A 27,914-nucleotide genomic window follows, 5' to 3' on the forward strand; every position below is an offset into this window, starting at 1 on the left:
GGGATGTGACAAGTCAATGTTTGCCAAGAAGACTGAGAAGAAGGTGAGGTAGCGTGCGTAGTTTTGTCCATCGAAACTGAAGAAGAGGTCTGCATTTGGGACATCGTTTGTGCGCAGAGCAGGAAGTCGTTGATTTTGACAGCCTCAAGGAGCGCAAGGGAAAGTCATACTTGATCGATGTACGCCAACCAAAATTGTGCAGTTGGTCCAAAGGCTCCTTCTCTGACTCTATCTCTGAACTGTTCGTACTCTGCCATGAAACTGGCGATAGCTTCATCTTGCTGAAGCTCAGTCAACGTCTCTTTTGAGAAGAAACATGAGGCTGTCTGGAGTTTGATCATGCTGTCTTCTGACAGTGTCGGAAATGACGTGTCTTCATCTCTGATTTCAAGATATCTTTCCAGCACCGAGCGTTCTAGACTCTCAAGCATTGTCTTATGGTAGAACAGTGCTCGTTCATAATGTTTGCCAGACGGCACCCCTTGCAGAGAACCAGAAGAGATAAGGCCTGCCTCCAGAAGGATATCTTCGAACCCAGAACCATCCAGCTTTTTCCCATCTTGAGGTAATCACAGGCAAGGTGGAATGTACTGATCAGAATGATATACTTCTTGTACCTGTCAGGTTGGTTCCAGACGATCGGGTAGGCTTTCATACAAACCCCAAGATCAAACGTAGTGATAACGTACTCTTGTCCAACCTCTCTCGTGGCCTCTTCTTCAAGTCACAAGGACTCCTGGACTGTGGTGATTGGGTAATGGATCACAGGGTAGTAGTCCAATGTCGTCTTCTTTGCCGGGTTAATGGTAATAATATCAGAACGTTTATTCGACATGGCTCAAAAGTCACAATAATACTTTCATGCTCGTGGTTCCGCACCCCGCTTGAAACACTTTCCCCATGTAATCTTTCACTGTAGTATAGAGTCTTTCGTTTCATAAAGAACACACACACACACGCATATATATATATATATATATATATATATATATATATATATATATATATATATATAAGAACACACACACACACACGCACAAATATATATATATATATATATATGTATATATATATATATATATATATATATATGCTCACACTTGGAAAGTGCACATAGACGTGTTGTTGTTTTTTTAATAAAAAAGACCAATATGAATTTGTAAAGAATTAAATTTGCGTTGAAGCCAAATAGGCGGCAGAGGACAGCAGAATAGGCACATGGTGATGTGGCATAGCTCAAAAGAATCACAAGAGACTGTTCTTCGAAACTGTGGTGTACTTTGTTCTAATAATTTGCAGTTATCGAGAGAGACGGTTTATTGCAAACACACGCAACGTGTGACAGACGGTGGGTACACACGTAGCTTCACTGCGGTCACTTTATTGCATATATTGTCGTTCTGATTATGTCGTATCGTGCAGAAGGCATCACTTTCAACGTAAACATAAAGGAAATTCTTGTAGCTGAAATAACAAAGACACAGGTGATCACCAAACTTATGGAAGGTTTTGGACCGACGAAAAGCAGCCGCGGCACCTGAGATGGGTACCCTTCAAAATTAAGCCAGAAGGGACAGTGAGTCCCAAGATTTTTTTATGTTAACATGATTTTTCGTGATCTATACACTCTAAAGCACAAAAAAATACATGTGGCAATTTATTAGGGGGCGGGGGATGGGGTGGGTGTGAAAGGTGGACCATTTCTCCTGACCGAGTATCTTCACTTGACTCTCTCAGACTTTGGTCCGATTCGCACACAAATCTGAGTTTAGTTCTCAGACTATTTTCCAAGTCATTACGGACCAGGTATTGTTCTAATGTTAAGTGCATATGCTTCAGTAACCTGACAATTAAGCATATAATTTTTGACTGTAGCTTGATGAAGCCATATGTACACGACAGTGTGTCTTCACAAGTGACCGAGAACGTTGATGTTTTTGACTTTTTGCATTCATTATCGGTAGTTTCGATTGTTAGTTTAACGACTTCTCTTTTACGAAGTCATTTAAGTGATTTCCTGTAATTGTATTTAGATTTTTTTTTTTGATTTTTTTTTCAAATTTCACCCACCCCCCTCCCTCGTTTCCCGGTTTCCCCCAACTCTCTATTCATTCACATCCCCTCCCCTTCTAAACGATGATGCTCAAATTTATACATTAACAAAATGTCTTCAATCACTGATATGTTCCTTCTTATTTTTCCAGTGCCGACATGTTGAGACTGCCGTTTGATTGCTCACTTCTCTGACACGCCCATGTGCACTTTGGATTTGATCAGCCCAAGGGCTTGGTGCAGTGTGAGGAAGGCGGACACTGGGAAGGCCTCGGTCTCTCAGTGTCTGACTCTCTCTGTCTTTCTCTCTGTTAGGGCGTCTACAGAAACAGATGTTGCCTTTCCACCTTCCAGTCCTACTGCAACCCCACGGACCTTTCTTTCGCTGCATCAAGGGCTCGGTGCCAGCTGTGGGGGTTGTGCGCGCTGACGCAGTGTTATGTTGTGCTGTGTTGTTCCGTGTCTCAGTGCAGTGTTGTTCCGTGTCTCAGTGCTGTGTTGTGCAGTGTCCCAGTGCAGTGCTGTGTTGTGAAGTTTCTCAGTGCAGTGTCCCAGTGCTGTGTTGTGCAGTGTTGTACAGTGTCCCAGTGCTGTGTTGTACAGTATTGTACAGTGTCCCAGTGCTGTGTTGTGCAGTGTTGTACAGTGTCCCAGTGCTGTGTTGTACAGTATTGTACAGTGTCCCAGTGCTGTGTTGTACAGTGTCCCAGTGCAGTGTTGTTCCGTGTCTCAGTGCAGTGTTGTTCCGTGTCCCAGTGCAGTGTTGTACAGTGTCCCAGTGCAGTGCTGTGAAGTTTCTCAGTGCAGTGTCCCAGTGCTGTGTTGTGCTGTGTTGTACAGTGTCCCAGTGCTGTGTTGTGCAGTGTCTCAATGCAATGCTGTGTTGTGCCGTGTTGTGTAGTGTTTCAGTGCTGTGTTGTGCGGTGTCTGAGTGCTGTGTTGTGCAGTGTCTCAGTGTTGTGTTGTCGTGTGCAGTGTCTCAGTGTTGTGTTTGCAGTGTTTCAGTGATGTGTTGTGAAGTGTCTCCGTGCTGTGTTGTACAGTGTTTCAGTGCAGTGTCTCAGTTTTGTGTTGTCGTGTGCAGTGTTTCAGTGCTGTGTTGTGAAGTGTCTCCGTGCTGCGTTGTGCAGTGTCTCAGTGCTGTGTTGTGCAGTGTTTCAGTGCTGTGTTGTGCAGTGTCTCAGTGCTCTGTTGTGCAGTGTCTCAGTGCTCTGTTGTGCAGTGTTTCAGTGCTGTGTTGTGCAGTGTCTCAGTGCTCTGTTGTGCAGTGTTTCAGTGCTGTGTTGTGCAGTGTTTCAGTGCTGTGTTGTGCAGTGTCTCAGTGCTCTGTTGTGCAGTGTTTCAGTGCTGTGTTGTGCAGTGTCTCAGTGTTGTGTTGTCGTGTGCAGTGTCTCGGTGTTGTGTTGTGCAGTGTTTCAGTGCTGTGTTGTGCAGTGTTTCAGTGCTGTGTTGTGCAGTGTCTCAGTGCTGTGTTGCGCAGTGTCTCAGTGCTGTGTTGTGCAGTGTCTCAGTGCTGTGTTGTGTAGTGTCTCAGTGCTGTGTTGTGCAGTGTCTCAGTGCTCTGTTGTGTAGTGTCTCAGTGCTGTGTTGCGCAGTGTCTCAATGCTGTGTTGTGCAGTGTTTCAGTGCTGTGTTGTGCAGTGTCTCAGTGCTGTGTTGTGCAGTGTCTCAGTGCTGTGTTGTGTAGTGTCGCTGTGCTGTGCTGTGTTGTGTAGTGTCTCAGTGCTGTGTTGTGCAGTGTTTCAGTGCTGTGTTGTGCAGTGTCTCAGTGCTCTGTTGTGCAGTGTCTCAGTGCTGTGTTGTGCAGTGTCTCAGTGCTGTGTTGTGCAGTGTCTCAGTGTTGTGTTGTCGTGTGCAGTGTCACAGTGTTGTGTTGTGCAGTGTCTCAGTGCTGTCTTGTGTAGTGTCTCAGTGCTGTGTTGCGCAGTGTCACAGTGTTGTGTTGTGCAGTGTCTCAGTGCTGTCTTGTGTAGTGTCTCAGTGCTGTGTTGCGCAGTGTCTCAATGCTGTGTTGTGTAGTGTCGCTGTGCTGTGCTGTGTTGTGTAGTGTTTCAGTGCTCTGTTGTGCAGTTTTTCAGTGCTGTGTTGTGTTGTGCAGTGTTTCAGTGCTGTGTTGTACAGTGTCTCTGTGTTGTGCGGTGTCTCAGTGTTGTGTTGTGCGGTATCTCAGTGCTGTGTTGTGCAGTGCCTCAGTGCTGTGCAGTTTCTCAATGTTGTGTTGTGCAGTGTCTCAGTCCTTTGTTGTGCAGTGTCTCAGTGCAGTGTCCCCGTGTTGTGCAGTGTCTCGGTGCTGTGTTGTGCCGTGTCTCAGTGCTGTGTTGTGCAGTGTCTCAGGTCAGTGTGTCAGTGCAGTGTTGTGACGTGTCTCAGTGCAGTGTTATGCAGTGCTGTGTTGTGCAGTGTTGCGGCGTGTTTCTGTGCAGTGTCTCAGTGCTGTGTTGTGCAGTGTCTCAGTGTTGTGTTGTGTAGTGCAGTGTTTCCCTGCTGTGTTGTGCAGTGTCTCAATGCAGTGCTGTGTTGTGCAGTGTCTCAGTGCAGTGTAGTGTTGCAGTGTCTCAGTGCTGTGCAGTGTTGTGCAGTGTATCGGTGCTGTGCAGTGTTGTGCAGTGTCTCAGTGCTGTGTAGTGTTGTGCAGTGTCTCAGTGCTGTGCAGTGTAGTGTCTCAGTGCTGTGCAGTGTAGTGCAGTGTCTCAGTGCAGTGCCTCAGTGTTATGTTGTGCAGTGTCTCAGTGCAGTGCAGTGTCTCAGTGCTGTGTTGTGCAGTGTCTCATTGCTGTGTTGAGCAGTGTCTCAGTGTTGTGTTGTGTAGTGTCTCTGTGCTGCGTTGTGCAGTGTTTTAGTGCTGTGTTGTGCTTAGTCTCAGTGCTGTGCTGTGTTGTGCTGTGTCTCAGTATTGTGTAGTGTCTCAGTGCTGTGTTGTGCAGTGTCTCAGTGCTGTGTTGTGCAGTGCAGTGTTACCCTGCTGTGTTGTGCAGTTTCTCAATGCAATGCTGTGTTGTGCTGTGTCTCAGTGTTGTGTAGTGTCTCTGTGCTGTGTTATGCAGTGTTTCAGTGCTGTGTTATGCAGTGTTTCAGTGCTGTGTTGTGTAGTGTCTCAGTGCAGTGTAGTGTTGTGCTGTGTCTCAGTGCTGTGTAGTGTTGTGCAGTGTCTCAGTGCAGTGTCTTAATGTAGTGTCGCAGTGCAGTGCAGTGTCTCAGTGCAGTGCAGTGTCTCAGTGTAGTGCTTTGTCTTAGTGCAGTGCAGTGTCTTAGTGCAGTGCCTCAGTGCAGTGCAGTGCAGTGTTTCAGTGCAGTGCAGTGTCTCAGTGCAGTGTTTCAGTGCAGTGCAGTGTTTCAGTGCAGTGCAGTGTCTCAGTGCAGTGCTGTGTCTCAGTGCAGTGCAGTGCAGTGCCTCAGTGCAGTGCAGTGCCTCAGTGCAGTGTCTCAGTGCAATATTGTGTCTCAGTGCAGTATTGTGTCTCAGTGTAGTGTGTCAGTGCAGTGCAGTGCCTCAGTGCAGTGTTGTGTCTCAGTGCAGTGCCTCAGTGCAGTGTCTCAGTGCAGTGCAGTGTGTCAGTGCAGTGCCTCAGTGCAGTGTCTCAGTGCAGTGCTGTGTCTCAGTGCAGTGCAGTGTGTCAGTGCAGTGTCTCAGTGCAGGGCTGTGTCTTAGTGCAGTGCAGTGTCTTAGTGCAGTGCCTCAGTGCAGTGCTGTGTCTCAGTGCAGTGCAGTGTCTCAGTGCAGTGCAGTGTGTCAGTGCTGTGTCTCAGTGCAGTGCAGTGTCTCAGTGCAGTGCAGTGTCTCAGTGCTGTGTCTCAGTGCAGTGCAGTGTCTTAGTGCTGTGTCTCAGTGCAGTGCTGTGTCTCAGTGCAGTGCAGTGTCTTAGTGCAGTGCAGTGTGTCAGTGCTGTGTCTCAGTGTAGTGCAGTGTCTCAGTGCAGTGCAGTGTCTTAGTGCAGTGCTGTGTCTCAGTGTAGTGCAGTGTCTCAGTGCAGTGCTGTGTCTCAGTGTAGTGCAGTGTCTGAGTGCAGTGTCTGAGTGCAGTGTCTCAGTGCAGTGTCTCAGTGCAGTGCTGTGTCTCAGTATTGTGTAGTGTCTCTGTGATGTGTTGTGCAGTGTTTCAGTGCTGTGTTGTGCAGTGTTTCAGTGCAGTATTTCAGTGCAGTGTTGTGCAGTGTTTCAGTGCAGTATTTCAGTGCTGTGTTGTGCAGTGCATTATTGCAGTGCTGTGTCTCAGTATTGTGTAGTGTCTCAGTGCTGTGTTGTGCAGTGTTTCAGTGCTGTGTTGTGCAGTGTTTCAGTGCAGTGTTGTGCAGTGTTTCAGTGCAGTATTTCAGTGCAGTGTTGTGCAGTGTTTCAGTGCAGTATTTCAGTGCTGTGTTGTGCAGTGCCTCGTTGCAGTGCTGTGTCTCAGTATTGTGTAGTGTCTCAGTGCTGTGTTGTGCAGTGTTTCAGTGCTGTGTTGTGCAGTGTTTCAGTGCTGTGTTGTGCAGTGCCTCGTTGCAGTGCTGTGTCTCAGTATTGTGTAGTGTCTCAGTGCTGTGTTGTGCAGTGTTTCAGTGCTGTGTTGTGCAGTATTTCAGTGCTGTGTTGTGCAGTGTTTCAGTACAGTATTTCAGTGCAGTGTTGTGCAGTGTCTTAGTGCAGTGCCTCAGTGCAGTGCTGTGTCTCAGTGCAGTGCAGTGTCTTAGTGCAGTGCAGTGTCTTAGTGCAGTGTCTCAGTGCAGTGCTGTGGCTCAGTGCAGTGCAGTGTCTTAGTGCAGTGCAGTGTCTTAGTGCAGTGCCTCAGTGCAGTGCTGTGTCTCAGTGCAGTACAGTTCCTCAGTGCAGTGCCTCAGTGCAGTGTCTCGGTGCAGTGCAGTGCAGTGCCCCAGTGCTGTGCAGTGTTTCGGTGCTGTGTCTCAGTGTTGTGTCTCATTGCAGTGCAGTGTCTCAGTGTTGTGTCTCATTGCAGTGCAGTGTCTCAGTGCAGTGTCTCAGTGCAGTGTCTCATTGCAGTACAGTGTCTCAGTGCAGTGTCTCATTGCAGTGCAGTGTCTCAGTGTTGTGTCTCATTGCAGTGCAGTGTCTCAGTGCAGTGTCTCATTGCAGTGAAGTGTCTCAGTGCAGTGTCTCAATGCTGTGCTGTGTCGTGCAGTGAAGGACGGGGACTGGGTACTGGTGTTCCGTGCTCAGCACAGCGTGGACACCACCCGGGACGAGAAGCTGCTGACCGCCTGGAACAACGACATGCTGCGCTCTGATGACCATCTGGACACTTTGCCCCGGGACTGCTTCTCTCCCTTTGCAGGGAATTGCGCAGACTTCTTCCGCTCCAGCCTGATGGCTGACTGGCCCGCCACCGTGCAGCAGGTAAAGGAGGGTGGGGTGGAGGATGGGGGTTTGGTGGGTTCATGGGGGTCTCAGTGGGTGGTCTCAGTGGGTGGTCTCTGTGTGAAATTTGTCGCCACAGTGCAGTGCCACCCATTTGTTTATGTTTATACATGTGTGTGTTATTTGGTTTTTTCTTTTATCTGTCTGCAAATGTATTTTAGTTTTACTATCAAAGTGGGTTTGTTTGTTGTTTTTTTGTTTTTGATTGTTTTGTTTTTTTGTTTTGTTTTTTACAGAATTCTACCAGAACAACCCTTTTGTTGACATGGGTTCTTTTACGTGCGCTAAGTGCTTGCTGCGCACGGGATGTTTATCACCTCATCCGAAAGACTAGCACAGAGACCAACACTCATGTTCTTGAGAAGAGTGGGTACATATCTGGTCCGTATATACGAGATTCAAACCTGTGGATACCCGCTTCCACTGGAGCAGAAAGAACGGTGTTACGCAGTGAAGGGCTGTAGCTTACTGTATAAGCAGTTGCTTCCATGCACAGAAAACGATGGTGGACCCTTCACATGACTGGCTGCGGATTGCACTCCATGTCATTTTATATGGTTATCTTTCATCACGTTCTTAAATTTATCGTTGTTACTTAAGTTGACTGATCGATATGGATACTTTTTGCGCCTGTCTTCGGTCGGAGACCAAGCTCTAATCGCTTTTCAGACACGGGGTCATTTGCACAACAGGCTGCCTACCTGTGTAGAGCCGGCTGACGGCTGCCATTGGGCGCTCATCATTCGTACCCTGTGTCATTCTATCAGATTTCAGGCACATACATACACACTCAAATATGTAACATTTTACGTGCATGACCGTTTTGTTTATTTACCACGCCATGTAGGCAGCCATACTCCGTAGTGATGGTGAGACATTCTCAGAACAGTTGTGTGCTGTTGTTTTGAGGAAAGTTGGCGTTCAATATTCATGCTTTTGGACTACCATCCATTGGATTATGTTGAGTGCACATGATGTGTGTGTGTGTGTGTGTGTGTGTGGAGGGGGGAGGCTTGTATGTGTGGGAAGGGTATGTGGGGGGATAGAGGGACACAGGTGAGCATGCAGGTATGCATCTCGGGAGTACTAGTGGGAAAGGGAACACAGGTAAGAATGCAGGTATGTAGGAGAGCGGTGGGTGTGCGGCAGGTGAGGCTGGTGCTGTTCACGGGTGGGGTGCAGAAGGTGGAGATGGTGTTTGACGGACAGGGGTCGGACAGGGAGAGCTGGTACAGCTCGGGACGGCTGGTCAGCAGCTCCTTCACTGACATGTCGCCTGGAGACACCAACCTCCACTTCTCGGTCTTGGGGTGAGTGTGTGTGTGTGTGTGTGTGTGTGTGCGCGCGCGTGCGTGCGTGCGTGCGTGTGTGTGTGTGTGTGTGTGTGTGTGTGTGTGTGCCTGCCTACCTGCGTGTGTGTGTGAGAGAGAGAGAGAGAGAGAGAGAGAGAAGTGGAGGAAGCAGCAGCTGGGAGATGAATAGACCATGTATATGAAGTATTTGAACGTTTTGTGGCACAGTTGACCATACCACCGACAATAACTTATTTTCTAAAAGCCAGCGTGAGCGTAGACCTGGATGTTCTGCAGGACACAACTGCTGGTTGAAAGACCACTCAAAAATGGGGTGATAATCATTTGACACAGTGTACATGGGCTTTTGTTTAAAGGCTGTGACCAAGTCCTAGAGTTGTTTTCTTGTTGAGCTGCAATCTTGAAGAACTGGCGGCATAAAATGAAAAGGGAACTGGTCCCGCGAACAAAATGGATGATGCAAACTCACCAGAGGCTGACGTTCTGAGTGGTGTCTGTCAGGGAGGCGCACATGGTCCTGTAACGATTCACTATTCAACGATGTCCTTATTCTCAGACCTTGCAATTTTTTTTTTTTTTGCTAGCGACACAAAGTTTTAAACATAACTAAGCATAAGAGGGAAGGCCACATTCGTGGAAGACTTTGACAACTGGACTCTATCGTGACTTTTAATGATAAAGTGACGAATAAAGCCAGGTGTTCTGACGAGAAGGATCTTGGCGTCATTTTCGGTGAAATAATAACTGATAAACACATAAATAATATTGTTGCCAAGGCAAACAAATTAAAATGCTTGCATTTATTAGTTCTAAGAGTATCCAAATAAGTGGACAATGACACATTTATTAGATTGCCCAAGACACCAATACACCTCACATGAAAAACGGAAATACAGCAAAAACAAATTCAGTTAGCCACTTTAAAAAAAACACAAAAAACATCGGTTGCAGTAGGCCTGCCTATATGGCATGTGATAAATGTGCCTGGCTATGGCCATCAGAAAGCGGCAGTGAAGGCAACTGCTGTCCATCTCTCTGGACTAGAATTTTATGATACTGGAGAGTGTCTTGCCCAAGTTTAATCCCCACGCTCTCGGTCAAGAGGGCTTAAGGACAGTGGTGTTGGTGTGGTCCTCTAAGGCCAACTACCCAAAGCTGCAGCACTAAGAGCCGGTGCAGTCTTGCCTTCTAGTTTGAGAGTCACAGACCTTCACAAAAGACAATAAGCTGTATATGAATTCCAACTGCAGCGGAGAAACTATTGATCATACAATTCTCACTAGACTACAACACTTAGACTTATCATCTGAATAATGTATTCTAAATTTTATTAATCTATAATATTTAGAGGAGGTTTAGTATAAACATTTTAAAAACAAGGTATCGTATTCTAAGTTATTGTTAATTTAGGTCCAGGACATTTAGCCCAATGTCACCGTGAAGGAACAAAGAATACCATTGACAAAACTAATATATCAAATAATAAAGAACATTAGGAAAATCGTTTCAATACAAAACTACACTTCACTGGACCATGTTGCCTGCATATATTAAAAGCGCACCATCTTATCATCCTGAATATGTCAGCATCCTTGCTGTCTGAAGTCTTCCATTTCCAAACTATCCGGTCTCACCGATTGCTAAAAGTGCGAAGTTTCTCAATTCTGCTGCTACTTGTGATGTCGTCACATGGTACTTACGTTCTATGTAACAATTTTTATGTCCGTGGTCGAAAGAGGGAGGGTGGGTTTGGGGGCAGGGGGTTGCCTTGTGGCTTTCGTGAATTCAAGGTTTCACTTCATACATCACACATCTTTTTAGTGACAATCCTTCCTCTTCGAGGGATGAAGACTTCTAGATGTTTTCATAGCAGGAAACGTTCCACAAGGTGGTGGGAAGAGGATACGCAATCCACGCCCAACCCCACTTTCTCATCCGGGCTTGGGGCCAGTGCATTGGCGAAATACAAGGGTAGATCAGAGAGTTCTCGGCCTCACCAAGAAAGGTTGGCTGGAGAATCTTGACTCTTTCCTGCTTTTCAGTATAGTCTTCCCGGACTGCAGTGCACTTTGTCCAGCTGTGTTCAAGCATCCCTATCCTTGCGTCGAAGAATGTTACATCTTGTGACTCAAAAAAACGCCACAATGACATGAATGACATAGTCATCAGTCCCCAAAGGGTGCCCACAAAGATAGGGCTTTGTTTTCTTTTGGAACAGGAAGAAGTCAGATGGAACCAGGTCTGGTAAGGGGGATGGGGCAAAAGATGAAACCCACAGTTTGAAACCTCAGCCACTTGAACAGTTTTGAACTGGTGCATTGTCTTGCAGCAAAAGGACCCATGCTCGGAGCTTTCCTCAGCGTTTTTCTTTGGTGGCTTCATTAAATTGGCGCAGTTCTGAGGCATGGTATTCTGTGATGGTGTGACTCTGTGATGGTGTGACCCTTTTGCGGGTTGTCAATTGTTATGATTCCCTCGCAGTACCAGAAAATATAAGCCAAGACTTTTCCAACAGGTGCCACCTGTTTGAATTTCTTGGGAGGTGGAGAAACAAGGTGCTTCCATTGCTTGCTTTGATTCAGGCTTAGAGTGGTCACGGGTGAACACATGTTTCATCACGGGTGACAGTTCTCCCACAGAAATTAGCCGGATCTGCCTGGAAGATCCCTTGAAGTTTCAAGTATGGTTAGCGTGTGATCTGACGCCAGCATTCTGGGCATTTGCCTGGCAGTTTACTCATCCCTGTCAGTCAAAACCGTCTGCACTGAACCATAGCTGATGCCCATGGTGTTGGCTGTTTGTGCAGTCCTGTCATCCAAGACCATGCAGTGAATGACTTCCATTTGATCATCAATGATCAGTGGTCGAGGATTTGGGGTGGCTGGACTGTGTATCATCATCTGTGCTCTCCCTGCCCCGCCCTGTTTGAAGTCAGCAGCCCAGTTCTTGATTGTTGAATAAGGGGAGTCGTCACCAAGTGTCTTTTCAATGTCTCAATCATGCCCTTTTTTTGCAACTACTTGATTACCGTACACGCTTCCTTTTTGTCCATTTCTACTTTTTTTCTTTTTTTGTGTGCTTGCCTTGGAAACTTTCAAAGACTCTCACCTGCAAATGAATAGATACTTGTAACTTTGTGAATAACCATTGAAGAGATTCTAGTTTATAAAACTCTTACCTGAAAATGAATAGATACTTGTAACTTTGTGAATAACCATTGCAGAGATTCTAGTTTATAGTTGTGCTCATGTTTTACAGTTACTGCTATTGCTTCTAGGTTAAGCCGAGAGCTTTTTTTTAATTTTTTTTATCTCCCATCGTAAAGCGTTTGATTCACCACTTTTTGTGTTGTTATTCACATGCAGTGTCTGACTGTGAATGATAGTTTATAAATGATTTGTATTTTCTAATGAAATTTTGAAATCCATTTGAATGTACGTAACTGATATTACAGTTGATATTCGCACCTGCTCTTCACAGATTTGAAAGGAAAAAGTTTTCTGTTATCATCCTTATTAAAAACAAGAAACAAAACAGTTATATGTACACGTGTGTGTGTGTGTGTGTGTGTGTTCAAAGACAACTGTCAAGTAACCGGATGTTCGTGGCCCTGACGTCCCTGGATGACAGCACGTGCACCCAGGAGGGGTGGCTGATGGTGGAGGCAGAACCCCACAACCGTTGTCTGTTTGACAGATACACCACTATCTTTAGCGCCTCCGACTTTCGCTCTCCCCAGTTCCTCTACTCCAACACTGGCTCCCAGATCAACTTCAATGATAGTAAGTTCAAACAGGACTTTGACTTCATTTCCATACTGAATGTGAGCGATATTAGACGATTTTTAAAAAAAAAGGGGGGGGGTGGAGTGGTGGGGGGGGGGGGAGTGGGGGGGAGGGGGAGCGGGAAGAGGAAAACAGAAAAGGCAGAAAACTACCAAAAAAAATGCATAGCTAACATGCAAATATATTTTACAGTAACAATTCAATAATGATAATCAGAAAGCAGTGGTCAGGTCAGATAGATATGTCTGCAACTGGTAACCAGGATCCCAGTACTAGCGATTAAACCAGCACCCCCACCAGTCCTCTCAGGAGGATGGTGGTGAGGGTAGCTAGACACCCTGGTGGAATTAAATGACCCATCAAAGGGCACCAGCTCTAAACCCTGATAGAAAATCCGGTGTGGGGCCCCTAAGGCGGTTGGATGGCAAACTTTGTCACTTTCCGGCAGCTCCTGCGGCCGCGTTGGCACCAAAACGTAACAGTCTTGCTGTTCCTTTGGATCTGTCAGCGAGGTGGAGAGGGGGGACAAGCTGCATGGGCAACAGCCTGTCTTCCATATTACATTGCCCAGGCTTATATCCGTCCATCCATCCACAAACACCTTGCACCTAAAACCTGGAGAGGACACTCCAGCTTCGCTACTAGCACTAGCGTCGGAAGAACACGTGAAGCAACAGTTACCGGTTATAAGTTAGTGCTCAGCTGGCGTAGAGCCGACGCCATGGGTTGCTACTGACGGTGGGAGGGACCCTCGCGTCCCACTGGACAGCTACCGCCCGCCCAAGCTGGGCAGCCCTCAGCCAGTTAGTGCTGTCCCTCCACGACCTGCCTTCTTCTATGGGTGTATGAAGATTAGGAGAGTATCCGACAAGCAGGTCGTTAATTTCCGCACCAGGTAAAAAGAAAACTTCAAGAAACGGATCAACAATGAAACTGGCCAGTTGGAATGTCCGGACAATGATGCCTGGGCTCTCCCAAGATCTGCAAGACATCAGCGATGCCAGAAAAACGGCCGTCATAAACAGCGAGCTGAAGAGACTAAATATGGACATTGCCACTCTGCAGGAAACATGGCTGGCTGACTCGGAAACACTAAAGGAGAGGGACTACACCTTCTTCTGGCAAGGAAAGAGCTGTGATGCCCCAAGAGAGTACGGAGTAGGCTTTGCAGTCAGGAACAGCCTGCTGAACATGATCGAACCAGGCAGCGGCGGTTCAGAACGACTATTGACTCTCCGCCTCAACACCTCTGAAGGCTTTGTCACTCTCATCAGCACATATGCTCCAACACTGTCTGCCTCTCCAGACACCAAGGATGAGTTCTAGGAAAATCTCGCATCAACCATAAGGAGCATCCCCAGGACAGTACAACTTGTTTTCCTGGGCGACTTCAATGCCAGAGTGGGTGCAGACAACGATTCGTAGCCCTCCTGTCTCGGTTCCTTTGGAGTGGGGAAAATGAATGAGAATGGACAGCGACTACTTGAGTTTTGTACCTGCCATGAATTGTGCATCGCCAACTCCTTCTTCAAGACGAAGCCCCAACACAAAGTCTCCTGGAGGCACCCACGCTCAAAACATTGTACCAGCTGGATCTGATCCTAGTAAGACGAGCTGCCATCAAAAACCTTCTTCACACTTGCTCTTACCACAGCGCAGACTGCAACATGGACCACTCTCTGGTATGCTGCAAGATCAGACTGCAACCAAAGAAGTTCCACTGCTCAAAGAAACAAGGGAACTCTCACATTGACGTCAGCAAGATGTCTCTGCCAGACCTTGTAGAACAGTTCGCAGAAGCCTTTGAGAGAGAATTTGATGCACTGCAGCCCAGAGACTCTGCCACAGAAAGATGGGAAACGCTACGAGACACCATGCACCACATTGCTATAGCCACCTTTGGGAAGAAAACCGCGAAGTCCAATGACTGGTTTGAGGCCAAATCATCAGAGATGACTCCCAGTACTGAGGCCAAGCGCGCTGCACTCACTGAGTACAAACGGTCACCCAGTGAGAAGAACCTGCAAATCCTCAGGGCCGCCAGGAGTAAGGTTCAGTTTAATGCCAGGCGATGTGCAAATGAATACTGGACAGAGCTCAGTGAAGAGATACAGAATGCTGCTGAAAGAGGCAACATCCAAGGGATGTATGATGGTATCAAGAAGGCACTGGGGCCAACACAGAGCAAGACTGCTCCCCTCAAATCCTCCACTGGGGAAGTAATCAACGATCCTAGCCAGCAGATGGAGAGATGGGTGGAACACTACTCCGACCTCTACTCCACAGAAAACATGGTGTCCAACTCAGCCCTCGATGCCATCAAGTGCATGCCGGTCATGGAAGAACTTGACGCAGAGCCAACTGAGGACGAACTCAGCAAGGCCATTAACAGCCTGACATCAGGCAAGGCACCTGTCAGTGACGGAATTCCCCCAGACCTCATAAAACACTGCAAGACTACTCTTCTGCATCCTCTGCACACAGTCCTCTGTCAGTGCTGGAATGAGGGAGCTGTACCGCAGGACATGAGGGACGCCAAGATTATCACCCTCTACAAAAACAAGGGTGAAAGGAGCGACTGCAACAACTACAGCGGCATCTCACTTCTCAGCATTGTAGGCAAAGTCTACGCTAGGGTCCTCCTAATTCGCCTGCAGAAACTGGCCGAACGTGTTTACCCGGAATAACAGTGTGGTTTCCGAGCAGAGAGATCCACGGTAGACATGATCTTCTCCCTTCGCCAAATCCAGGAGAAGTGCAGAGAGCAGAGGATGCCCCTGTATGTCGCATTCATTGACCTCACCAAGGCCTTTGACCTAGTCAGCAGAGACTGCCTTTTCAGGGCTCTTCGAAAGATGGCTGCCCCCCCCAAACTGCACAGCTTGATTGAGTCCTTCCACTCCAACATGAAAGGGACGGTGTAGTTTAATGGTAACCTCTCCAAGCCCTTCGACGTACGCAGCGGTGTCAAGCAAGGCTGTGTCCTCACCCCCACCCTATTTGGAATCTTCTCCTGAGACATGCGTTCAGCACAGCGCAAGAAGGGATCTACCTGTGGACCAGATCATATGGCAGGCTCTTCAATCTCGCCCGCCTCAGAGCAAGGACAAAAGTCTGCGAAGCCCTCGTCAGACATGCTCTTTGCTGATGATGCCGCAGTTGTGACCCACACCCAGCGGGACTTGCAGTCACTAATGGACCGCCTCTCCCAGGCCTGCAAAGATTTCGGTCTGACCATCAGTTTCAAGAAGACAAATGTCCTAGGCCAAGACATGCCATCTCCACCAGCCATCACCATTGATGACTGTGAGCTTGAAGCCATCCATCAGTTCACTTACCTTGGGTCCACCATCACCGACAACCTCTCCCTTGACACCGAGATCGACAAGAGGATTGGGAAGGCAGCCACAACGCTGGCCTGCCTCACACAAAAAGTGTGGATAAATCCCAAGCTGACCACGAAGACAAGGATGGTTGTATACAACGCCTGTGTCCTCAGCACCTTGCTGTATGGCAGTGAGGCGTGGACCACACATGCTCGTCAGGAGAAAAGGCTCAATACCTTCCACCTGAGAAGCCTACGGCGCATACTCGGCATCTCCTGGCAAGACAAGGTGACAAACACCAAAGTCCTGACTTGCGCTGGCCTCCTGACCATGTATACCATGCTGAGACAGTGTCGGCTGCGCTGGCTGGGCCACGTTCGCCGCATGGAAGATGGTCGCATCCCAAAAGACATCCTTTATGGAGAGCTCGCCACGGGGCAGAGAAGCATCGGCCGCCCACAGCTACAGATACAGAGACGTTTGCAAACGTGACATGAATGCACTTGAGATCAACACTGAGTCCTGGGAGGACCTTGCAGATGACCGCAACAGATGGAGAAGCACTCTCAAGAATCAGCTACGGATTGGTGAGGACAAACTGTCAGCTGCTACAGCAGAAAAGCGAGCTCAAAGAAAAGGGACGGCAGCCAACAGACCAGCATCAGCTTACACATGTGATCGCTGCGACAGAGACTGTCTCTCTCGCATCGGTCTCTACAGTCACAGACGACGCTGCTTGGTCCAAGCAGACAGCCCAATTAGACATTAGGTTGGATATACTCTATCCATGGTCAACCATGACAGGAGGCCTACTAATCAGAAATCATTAAGACAATACTGAAGTACATTAAAAGAATGTAGAAATAGGGCTATGAACTGTGAAAGTTCGACCATAAGAACCTCGTCAGAAATAACTTTCCAAAAATCATCTGCAGAATTGTTATTCTCTTTGAAATAAGGTATAAAAAAGTTTGACTGCCTGGGTTCTTTCAAAACAGGATACAAAACACAAGAGGAAAAAACTTGGAACCCACTTGGGAGAGGAGAAGTTGTGTACTTGACTCGTAGAGTCTTCAAAGCAACTGAAGATAGCAGCAGTCACAAGTGCAGTTTTCTGGCTGTTGAATAATATTGTCTTGAGAACAGTTCACTGCTGGTTGGAAAAGGTGGATGGGTGAAGGAAATGAGAGAGAATCTAGAGAGTGAGAGGAAAGGGGGCGGGGGAAGAGGAAATAGAGGGGGTTGGGGGGGAGGGGGAAATGGGCAGAGTGGGAGGAGGGAAGCTGGGATCTGATTTTGGTGTATCAGCTCATGCTTTTTGCACCATTGATTGGGTTTTATGCGTACATGTGTGCATGTACTTGTGGTGTGTGCATTAGCACACAGGTTTCGTTTGGTTAGTTTTATGCATGCAAATGATTGCGTGTGTATGTGTGTTGCATAGATAATTGATTGGTTCATTAGTCAGTTGTTTGGAATGACAATCTGAAGAAGGAAACAATATCTGTCTGTATGGAGGAGGGGAAACAAATGTGTGGGTGTGATTTTGCTTTGCCTTCACTGGTCAGTTTCAAACCATGGACATGCTTGGGGCTCTCTCAGATAATTAATAGTATTTTCTGCAGTTATGTGATAGAAATGATCTCTTCTCTGTTGCTTGTATTTCTGGATGTTCTTTTCTTTCTGTCTTCACTTCCTTGCTCACTTTCTTTCCATTCTGTTCACTTGTGTTTCATCTTCAAAACAGACCTTTTGGATACCCCCTCCCCCCATCAAGTTATAACAGGGTGCTTTTATTGTGTAAACAAAGTGACTACATTGTATTGTGTAACCCTGATTTGGTTGTCTGTACAAATGTATGTTTGTATACATTTATGTATGCCTGTATTTATTTTTGTATGTATGGGTAACCATTTTCTTCGAACATATTGACACCAAATTTGGATTAAAGACCACACACACACACATAAAAAGCACACACACACACACATATAAACACCAAAATTCTTACATACCAATCATGGAGGTGGTCTTCCTTTTATTTTTATTTGCTGTCCCATCATCAGCATTGTTTCAGTGGCATTACTCGGCGCCGCTCATTAAAGTCCCCTTTAAATAGCAACACCCAGGTATACCTGTCAAAGTCCTGCACTGCTGCCGAGTCACTTTGGTGGTGTTCAGTAGTGCTTGTTTGAATTAACATACTTAGGACACCACCTACTAAGCCCCCTACTGATGACAATAACAGCTTGGCAGATAGCCAGACTGAGTGTCTCCCCTGGAGTGAAGAACACTACTGCACCATGTCCCTTCAATTTCAGTCCCCCATGAACCTACTGACGTAGAAGACCTTGACAGGAATCACCTCGAGCAATGAAGCGGAGGGGGATCCAAACTGAGGTCACCATGAGAGCAGGGCACAAAGGCCACAGCATTTTGGGACAATTTTGTACTAAATGATGATGGAGGATGAGGATGACAATGTTGCTATGGATGCCCATTTAGGTTTTGGGGCTACGTGACAAGGCTGCACTTCCTTTCATAATGATATCCTGGTTTTGACTAGGCCTGTGAGATACAGCCACTTAGGAAATTTGAGCAACACACACCCAAAGATGATTCTGTGAAGTGGATGATATTTGACTGTGTGGTTCCAGTATTCCCGTTTAACCCTTTGAGCCCTGAGTTCCTGAGCAATTTTAACCCTTCTGCCTGAGCTCCTGAGCCAAAATTTGCAAATAATTGGTATTAAACCCTTTGAGCCCTGACCACCGCTTTACCGGTGGCAGAGAAAAATGACCTAATGCCTGGCCACCAGTTGAGCGGTGCGTAAACACTTGAAGTGTGCAGTCTCAACCTGGCCCGTCAGGGCAGAAATCAGGGACAAATCGTGCGAGAAAACAACTGTACACAACGCAGCAAGTAATTGATATGCTTGATGATTTATCGGAAGTAGAGTATGACAATGATTACTCTGATAGGTGGAATTCGAATCGGATGATTTTGCTACTGATAGTGATGTTGAAAATGAATCTGAGCATGTAGAATCAGTTGATCAAAGGTGTGTCAGGTTGGTAGAAATCGATCTTTTTTATCCAAAGCACATGCACAAAACACAGTGAGGGGGCGCAGCAATGTTGGTACTGCATTCGCTGGCGTCGGAATATTACGGTTTTTCTGATTGGCTCTTCAATATAAGTCAACCAATAGCAAAACATGACACAAGTGTTTACGCACCGCTCAACCGGTGGCCAGGCTATGCCACCCCTCCCCACCACTGGTAAAGCGGTGGTCAGGGCTCAAAGGGTTAAGCCCATAGCATGCTCAACTCTGCTGGATATCCCAGTATTTTTCTTCCTCATTATACCATATTTCCGAATCGTGACCATTTTATTTTTTTTAGCCTCCAGATCAGCAAAATTTTCTTATGCCATTCATAGTATGTTGCTGGAATTGAAGAGTTGGGTTAAGTTGCAGTTTAAAGAGAGCATGACAGTCTATTTTTTGACTGCAGTTTAACTCACTCCGGACGAATAGTTTTCTCCCTTGCTTTCCTTTCCACTGCAGACACCCATTTATTAGGGTTAGGAAGAAAATCACAAATAATACAAAACACAAAGTAACTGAATATAACTCCCTGTACTTGACCCACTGACCCCTCTTCTCACCTCCTGTGTATGCCCACCCCCCTCCCTCTCTTCACAACCCTCAGAAGCTGAGTCACTGTCAATACCTTCTTGCTGGTAGCTTTCTTCACTGCAGATACTTTATTCGTCTTCATCCTCGTCAATGTTGAAACCTTCAGTTTAAAGCATTTCAATCACTTCAGCAGCAGTAAAAAGCCGCTGTCATGAGCTAGTTTCCTCCAAAAATTTCCACTTGTATCACCTGCGACGCCATTTTCGGTACATATGCAGATTAGCTTGTCATGTGGGGTACCAAGGTCAACGGCTGGCCAGCGAGTGTTTAGTTACGGAACCTCACGAAGAATCTTTCGATTCGACCCTTGACACATTCGCAATGCCCGGTGTAGCTGTGATTTTTATGCTACCCCATGAGGAAAACATGGAAAAAAATTTTAATTGTCGAAACTGCTACAGCGTTCCGTCGTCCGGAACGCTACCTTATGTCAGGAACACTATAGTGTTCCATTGTCCAGAGTGAGTTAAAGAAGAAAAAAATATGTTATGGATGGACCACACAGAATGACAGTAACTACACCATCAACATGTTTATTGCATAATTGTACTGAACTAATTTGAACAACCATGCTTAATATTCAAGCCAACGACACAGTTACAACTTCTTCATCCACTGCCATTTTGCATTGTGGGAATCATTCAACATGTGATAGCTACTTTTGCTTTTATGAAGTATCTGAGTGGTAAAGTGCAGTAAACTCATGGAAAATACCAGAATATGATAAAAATTCGATAAATACAAATATATAAGTTCTTTGGATATCAGTGAAACGTGAATCAATGTGTCAGTGACTGTCTACCACTTACCAGCGCAATGTTTCTCTACAAAAATTCATTTTTTCATCAGTGATAAATAAAAAACAATTCAGATGAAGTAATTATAGTCATTCAGTTGTTAATTTAGATGATTACCGAAAATCATTCTTTTTTGTGTGTGGAGTGCTGTACAAACATTTGGAGTTTTTGTTATGATTTATTGAAACCAGTAAGTTGTAATGAAGACAGAGAAAGTTTGAAACTTAAGTATATATGATCATAAAGAAAGTGGAGTGATGGCCTGGAGGTAACGCGTCCGCCTAGGAAGCAAGAGAATCTGAGCGCGCTGGTTCGAATCACGGCACAGCCGCCGAAATTTTCTCCCCCTACACTAGACCTTGAGTGGTGGTCTGGAAGCTAGTCATTCGGATGAGACGATAAACCGAGGTCCCGTGGGCAGCATGCACTTAGCACACGTAAAAGAACCCACGGCAACAAAAGGGTTGTTCCTGGCAAAAATTCTGTAGAAAAATCCACTTCAATAGGAAAAAAATAAAACTGCACACAGGAAAAAATACAAAAAAATGGGTGGTGCTGTAGTATGGCAACTCGCTCTCCCTGGGGAGAGCAGCCCGAATTTCACACAGAGAAATCTGTTGTGATAAAAAGAAATACAAATACAAATGTCAGTTAACAAGGGCTGCTTTAGAAAGAACTGTTCATAAAGCAATGAAATGTCAATTAACAAGTGCTGGTTTAGAAAGAACTGTTCCATTTCCAGTACACTACTAACTTTTGGTTTTGCCAACACTCATATAAGCTGGTAAGCAAAAATATTGTTTGGATTGTTTATCTATGTACTGGTAACACAATCAACCCCACCACCTTCCCTTGTGTTTTCAGTTTTGTTTTTAAATCAGCAGGGATCACATGTGAACCATAAAAGCTTGGCCTTATAATATATATATATATATAATTGTTGTAATTTACAGCACCAAGGATGTATGAGCATTACAGGCACAAAACTGTAGTTCTGCCTTATACATACACACAACTGTAGTTTTGCCTTATCTTCTCTTCCATGGGATAAATATTGAGTTTGGAGTTTGGAGTTTGTACATTTGTTTTTTGGTTTTTTGTCACTTGATTTAAAAAAAAAATTTTTTGCTGGAATGTTTTGAGCATTGGTACAGAGGTTGGCTGTGCAATACACAAAAGGAATACATTCCTGTGTGTAGAGAAGTATAAAGAAATGTGTGCTGTGCTGTGTAGTGCAGTGCAGTGCAGTGCAGTGTAGTGTAATACACAGGTATGTCAGCATGTGAGCATGCACACGAATGTGTTTCTTGTTTCAGGAACTTACAAACAAGCAGACGTGATGGCCATCTTCATCAATCTGCAGTAAAGTAAAGATGCCTTCATATTTAAGTGATTACAAAGTTACATAGACTTTCCTAGAAGAGGTGAGATGAATTTAGATCTGTAATCATGAAAAAGTGAATCTTTGATGGGTTTAATTTAGTCTTTGTTGTGAAGGATTCTAAAATTATGTTGGTCGTTTTAAGCAAAAAGCAGAAAGGGATCACCCATTTAGAATGTTGAAAATATACAATGGAGAATCTGGATCATGATGTTCCTTAATATGTGTGAGATTTGTTCTATGGGCCAGATAGATGTATGGTTATAGTACTAATTTAATGAAAATTTTAGTGCTTTTTACATTTTTTTTTTAACTAAAAAGCTTGCTCTGCATTAACAAAAAAGATGTGCCTAAACAATCATCATTGACAGTAAACATATCACTTCATGACTTAGTACTTTAAAAAGGAATTGTCACAGAGTACAGTGTACACACATCACTTTTTAAGTATTTTTGGTTAGGAAATTCCTGCATCTTGGCTAGATCATATTCATTTATTGGCTTGCATACTGTTCAGTATGATTCATTCTCTTTTTTGTGCATGTATATTCTGATAAGTAGACTTCATGCTTGCCAATAGCACTTTCAAGATTGTTCACCTTCACCACTTTAATATAATTGGAATTAATTCTAAACAGGGCATTTGGGAATAATCAATGATTCATCTGGAAGTAATAATCTGAGGAATTTTCAAAACAATGGTGGACTTTTATTTTATATTGCATTTTACTTTTGGATAAAGTAAAATTTTGTTACGCAGTGGATGTCAAGTTATGAAGACAGTCAACTTTGTATGTTGAGCTTTTCCATTGAAAATTCTGTAGAGACACGATAAAGTTTAAGACTTTATTGTTTTTTTCCTTAACTTAAAGGTTTTTGACATTCAAGTGTCTATGATTTTCAGTGGGCTATGATTTTCAGAAACTTAGTGAAAATAAAAGTGCTTGTAGACATGTTCATGTCAAAATGGTATTTTGTGTGTGGTAAATGGTAAATTGAGTTGAAAACTAAAATAGTTTTTTTTTCATCATATATTCATCATCTTTTCTATCAAGTCAAAAACATTGGGCATCTAATCAGACTCTGGACCACTGTGTCATACATCATTTAATCTGAAAGACAAAACCATAAATCAACATGTAATAAATGCCAGAAGGAACAAGTTCACTTTGCTTGTGCATGATTCAAGATGTAGCAAATGGCAGAGGGAACAATATCACTTTTTCTAAGGATCTAATCATAGGGCCTGGCACTTTTGCAATCTGAGGTTTCCTTGAAGACCCAGCCAGACCATTGAGTGTGTTCTGACTCTGGACAGCCCTTCAAGAAAACAAAAACAAAAAAAAACCCCAAAATTCATAAATATCCATTGAATCTTCTGATTTTGACAGCCAACTACAATTCAGGTATAGTTTTGAGGCTTGACAAATCCTGGCGTGCCAGTTTCAAATAATACTGCACATCAGTCACACTGAAAGTTGTCTTGGTCCAAACGTAGAATTACACAAAGCCTCACCACACATCCCCTGCCTGCCTGACAGTCAGCACTGGTGGTCATTCACAAATCCTAAACCTGACCGACGTTTGCGTGAGCAGTGGTGGTGGTCACTCCACAAACATACACATGACTATACTCCGCCAGCAGTCTGAGCAGGACAATGATGGTGTTTCACACTGATGACCACCACACGACTACCACCACTAGGAGTCTGCATGAGGGCGATGGTGGTGGTCATTGAGGTTGATGACCAGGATGTGGTTGTGGTCAGTGTGGATCATGTTGTAGATGGAGTTGGGGTGGATGCTGAAGCTGTGGGAGCACACATCACACTTGTAGTGCTTGCCGCCCAGCAGCTGGGTCAGGTCTCTGAAGGGCAGGGTCACATTGCCCTCCTCCATGCTGCCTCCTTCCCCTTCAGAGAAGGCCACCTCTACCACCCGGGTGCCTTCGTCCATGTTCACCAAGGCCTGTTCCTCCCCCACCTCAGTCTGGGAACTGTCCCTACTGGAGCCCTGTGCAGTGTCACTGTAGGCTTCTGATGGCACCCCACTGATGGTGGTGCTCAGCACAGTGTTCCCCTCACCATCTACCACAGCCAGCTCTCTAGGCTCTGCCTGGCTGTTGGGGACCTCCTTGTCCTGTAGCACAAACTGGATCACGGACTCCCCTTCCCTGCCCCCTTCCTGAACCACCACATGCTCAGAGACGTCCCCCACAGAGTCCACAATCACCTGCTGTTCTGTTCTAATCGGTGGGGTTGCCAGGTGGTCGTACACCACCACAGACTCCATCCTCTCTGGGCTGGACACTGTGGCTGCCGGTACAATCCCCTCTCTTCCTTTGACCTGTTTTCCCTGTAACATGATCGCATGTATTATACAATGTGCATACACCATAAGGCCATGGTTATACTGAACCGTGCCAAACGCGCCGCACGTTTTGCGGCGCAAATTGCGTGTTCGGTTTCAGGAAAATCCTTCTCTGGGCTTACTGGGGACGGGTGAAAGTGGTTATGCTGAGCCGTCTTGGACCCGTCAATTTTACGCCGCGTTTTGCATGGTCGTGCGAACCGAGCGCACGCGGCCGCACGGGTGAAAAGGGACAAAACTCGTGCTTGATTTTTTGGATAAATAACGACACTTCCTTTCCAACATGGATGACGAGAGGTTGATCGCTGCAGTGAGGATTCGAACTTTCATCTATAACAAAGACGACAAGAAGCACTCAAACCGAGACATGCTGTTGGCTGCTTGGAACAATATCGCACAGGAAATGGGAAACAATGGTAAGTAAGAAACTGGTGTATTTTTTATTTTTCAGTTTTTCACCCTCTGTCTCATCTCTGCTCTGTGGTGTTGCTGTTCGCCACAACCCCGGTCGTGCATCTGGCCTGGCTGACATTGATGAGTGATGCTGATCAGCCTCCCTTTTTCTTTGGTGGCTGGCATTCCTTCCACAGCTCTGTTTATGTGTAGACCCACATCTTTCTCTGTAGGATCTGAGTATCTGGTGACTATGGTAGTAATTAAAACAAAAGTGTTGCCTGAGTCTGAACTCACAGCCTTTGTTTTAAAGAATCCATAGAAACATTCAATAACAAGAAAACATACACTCCGAATGTGCCCGTTCTTTTTCTCTCATCTCCCCTCTCTCCCCGGCTCCCTCTACACCCCCCTCCCTTCCTATCCCTTCTCCACTTTTCTCTAATATCCCTCCTTTTTCCTCTCCCTCTCTCTGTCTTTCAATTCGACATCAATGTAATATATTTATTATATTTATTTTCCATGTTTTCTGTTTTCATTGAATAACATTCATTGATCGAGAGGACTAGCCTTCAAAACGCACCATCGCAGCAATCTTTGTTCTCCAATCGCCCACTGATCCAGTTGCTTCACTGACTACAGTGGTGTTTAGACATCTGTGTACAGATCATTTTGCCATGGAAGACTTCCTCCGGGAGATGTGAAGTATACCGTAAGGGCATTCCGTGCTGCTGCTGCTGCTTCGTTGCTTGCTCTAGAAGTGTCAGAGGGAAGATTTCTCCAAGGCTGTTGGGTGTCATTCGTGACAGTCTGAATGACACTATTTCGTTCTGGTTCCTTGTCCTTGATGAAGTTGTGCAAAACACACACGGCTTTAACAATGTCAGTACCAAAACTTGGAGCCACTTCCATTGTTTTTCTCAAGACGCGCCACATGGAAGAAACGATCCCAAAAGAGCATTCCACTTGCCGTCGTGCTCTTGACAGTCTGTAGTTGAAGATTCGCTTCTCATTGTTCAAAAATCTTCTTGGAAATGGTCTCATCAAATTAGGCATCAGCGGAAATGCTTTGTCCCCAACAAACGTATACGGTAGCACAATGTCAGTGTTTGGTATTTTGGCTGGTTTTGGAAGCTGAAGTTTGTTTGTTTGCGACAGTTTGAAAAATGAATTAGCTTGAAATATACCCCCATCACTTGAACTTCCGAAGGCACCAACATCTATCACAAGAAACTTTCCATTTGCATCTACAATTCCCATCAAAACAATGGAATGGCGACCTTTATAATTGTAGAATTGCGAACCAGAATGAAAAGGTGCATTTAAGTACACATGTTTTCCGTCAATCGCCCCAACACACAAAGGAAAATTCCATCTCTGAAAAAAAACCATCTGCTGTCTTTTTCCATGTGTTTTCGTCTGGGACAGGCATGAACACTGGTTGCAGTTTCTTGAAAAGGACCTCAACAGTTTTTCGGACGATCAGCCTGACTGTTGAATGGCCCAGTCGAAAATGAAACCCCAAGGATCTGAATGATTCTCCAGTTGCCAAAAACCTGAAATCAACAAACCACAAGAAAAATACTTGACATACGAGCTATGACTAGACTCATAAATTAATATAATACAATATTGTTGATAAGATTTATATAATACGGACATAGACAGGCAGACAGAAAGACAATCAAAGTAGAATTAAACCGACAGGCAAGTTGTATTTGTGAAAAAAGATATTTACTAATGTTGACTTTTCTTTTTTTTCAGTGACTTCAGCCGAGTGCAAGACCAGATGGGCTTCTATAAGAGACCACTTTCGGAGAAAGCATAAGGATATGACAACGACGAAGTCAGGTCAAGCGGCAACCAAAAAGCGAAAATGGCATCTTTATGATTTTTTGACTTTCTTGATACCATCCTGTTCCACAGGTGCTACAAGTGGAAATCTTCCTCAGATCATTGATGAACATGAGGATACTTCTGCATCGTCAGATGATGAAACCTCCCGCAGTAGCACCCCGACAACATTGCAGTCAGATCAGGGCATTGCAGCTGCTCCGCCGAAGCCAAGGCCACCATTCCCCCACAAAACCGCTCGCAGCAGTTCAAGCAAGAAAGATCAACTGTCTATCGTCGACAAAGAAGTCTTGCAAGCCCTGAAAGAACCAGAAAAGGACATGGACGAAAATGAACATTTCTTCAGAAGTCTGCTGCTGTCAATGAAAATTTTGGATGCAGTGGAGACACTGGAACTTCGATCCGAAATCCAACATCTTGTTTTACGACACATGAAAGCCAAGGCCAACAAAGTGTCCCCTCCAAACTTGCGTGAGGATGCAGCTACTGCCCTACCAGCAGCAAACAGGGCCATGTCTTCGCCACAGCCATGTATGTCTGCATCAACGTACAACGTGACTCAAGACTACAACCAGGGGAGATACAGAAGACAGCAGCCCTATCAAGAGTACACGCAAGACAAGTACTTAACCGAGCATCAGTATCAAAGACTTGCTTTTGAGTGACTTTCAACACAAAATTACATATATATAGTTTGTCTGCAACTGCGTGTTGATGCTTACTCAATTTTTCAAAAAAAAATCGCATTATAAAGCATACATATAGGCCAGAGGCCAAACGCTTTGTCAGTTATTGACACAAGCGATACGCTGAGGCCAACATTAAAATGTTATGTGTTTACAATGTTGTGTGAGGATTGCCTTCACCAATGGTAAGCTCCTAGCATAACAATTGTCATTCTCCTTGAAAAGGAGAAAGAAATCCTCTGAAGTCGGAGTATGGCTGCCTACATGAAGAGGTAAAAAAAACAAAACAGCCATACACGCAATCTTCTCATCCAAATGTACTCATGCCTCATAGTCTCACTCTGGTGAGAGACTGCACATACTGGGTGACCCTCACAGTGTTAAGCTGGGGAACGATACAACAACAAGCATACATAATACCGGTACACAGATCAGTAATGTTACATAATTTGTATAAAGTATAGTATTATTTTCCTATTCTTGTAAATGAACAATGTGTGAAATGCCACAGTAATTGTTTTCTGTTTTAGCGTTTGTAGTGTTTAGTAATAATAAAAAAATAATGGAAAAACACCTTGTTATTAATGTGTGTACATTGTATAAAAATGCATATTATATTCTGTAATAGTATACAGATTACTTATACAGATTTCTACATCGTCAAGGACACATATGTCATGGTATGTAAACAAAAGACCTATATGATGATCTTTAAAACAGCACACAAGAGAAATTCTGTTCCAGAAACCAAGAGCAAAGTTAGGACACACACACACACACAAACACACATACACACACGTACGCACACACACACACACACACACACACAGTAGTACCGGTAACTAAAGAATTATATTATTCCCATTTACTTGTCCATTACCTCAAAGTCACGACAAGGCGATGTTCTGG

At 45.1% G+C, this 27,914-nt stretch overlaps 2 protein-coding genes across 4 annotated transcripts in view; one reads left to right on the plus strand and one right to left on the minus strand.

Moving 5' to 3' along the window:
- LOC143301512 (uncharacterized) overlaps nt 1-26,425 on the plus strand; it is a 55,748-nt gene extending 29,323 nt beyond the window's left edge. Inside the window, exons 3-7 of one of the 2 annotated variants that reach the window (XM_076615854.1) lie at nt 7,166-7,380; nt 8,551-8,711; nt 12,294-12,496; nt 21,638-21,683; nt 26,230-26,425. In XM_076615854.1, the coding sequence (XP_076471969.1) occupies nt 7,166-7,380; nt 8,551-8,711; nt 12,294-12,496; nt 21,638-21,683; nt 26,230-26,293 (689 nt within the window). In that variant the 3' untranslated portion in view covers nt 26,294-26,425. Of the gene's footprint in view, nt 1-7,165; nt 7,381-8,550; nt 8,712-12,293; nt 12,497-21,637; nt 21,689-26,229 lie in introns of both variants that reach the window. The other variant, XM_076615855.1, reaches the window with a different exon arrangement.
- The window catches only part of LOC143301510 (uncharacterized), a 35,799-nt gene continuing 27,440 nt past the window's right edge, over nt 19,556-27,914 (minus strand). For both annotated transcript variants that reach the window (XM_076615849.1, XM_076615850.1), the window contains exon 9: nt 19,556-24,057. In XM_076615849.1, the coding sequence (XP_076471964.1) occupies nt 23,404-24,057 (654 nt within the window). In that variant the 3' untranslated portion in view covers nt 19,556-23,403. The remainder of the gene's footprint in view (nt 24,058-27,914) is intronic.

The sequence above is a fragment of the Babylonia areolata genome, chromosome 27 (assembly GCF_041734735.1).
Source record: "Babylonia areolata isolate BAREFJ2019XMU chromosome 27, ASM4173473v1, whole genome shotgun sequence".
NCBI lineage: Eukaryota > Metazoa > Mollusca > Gastropoda > Neogastropoda > Buccinidae > Babylonia > Babylonia areolata.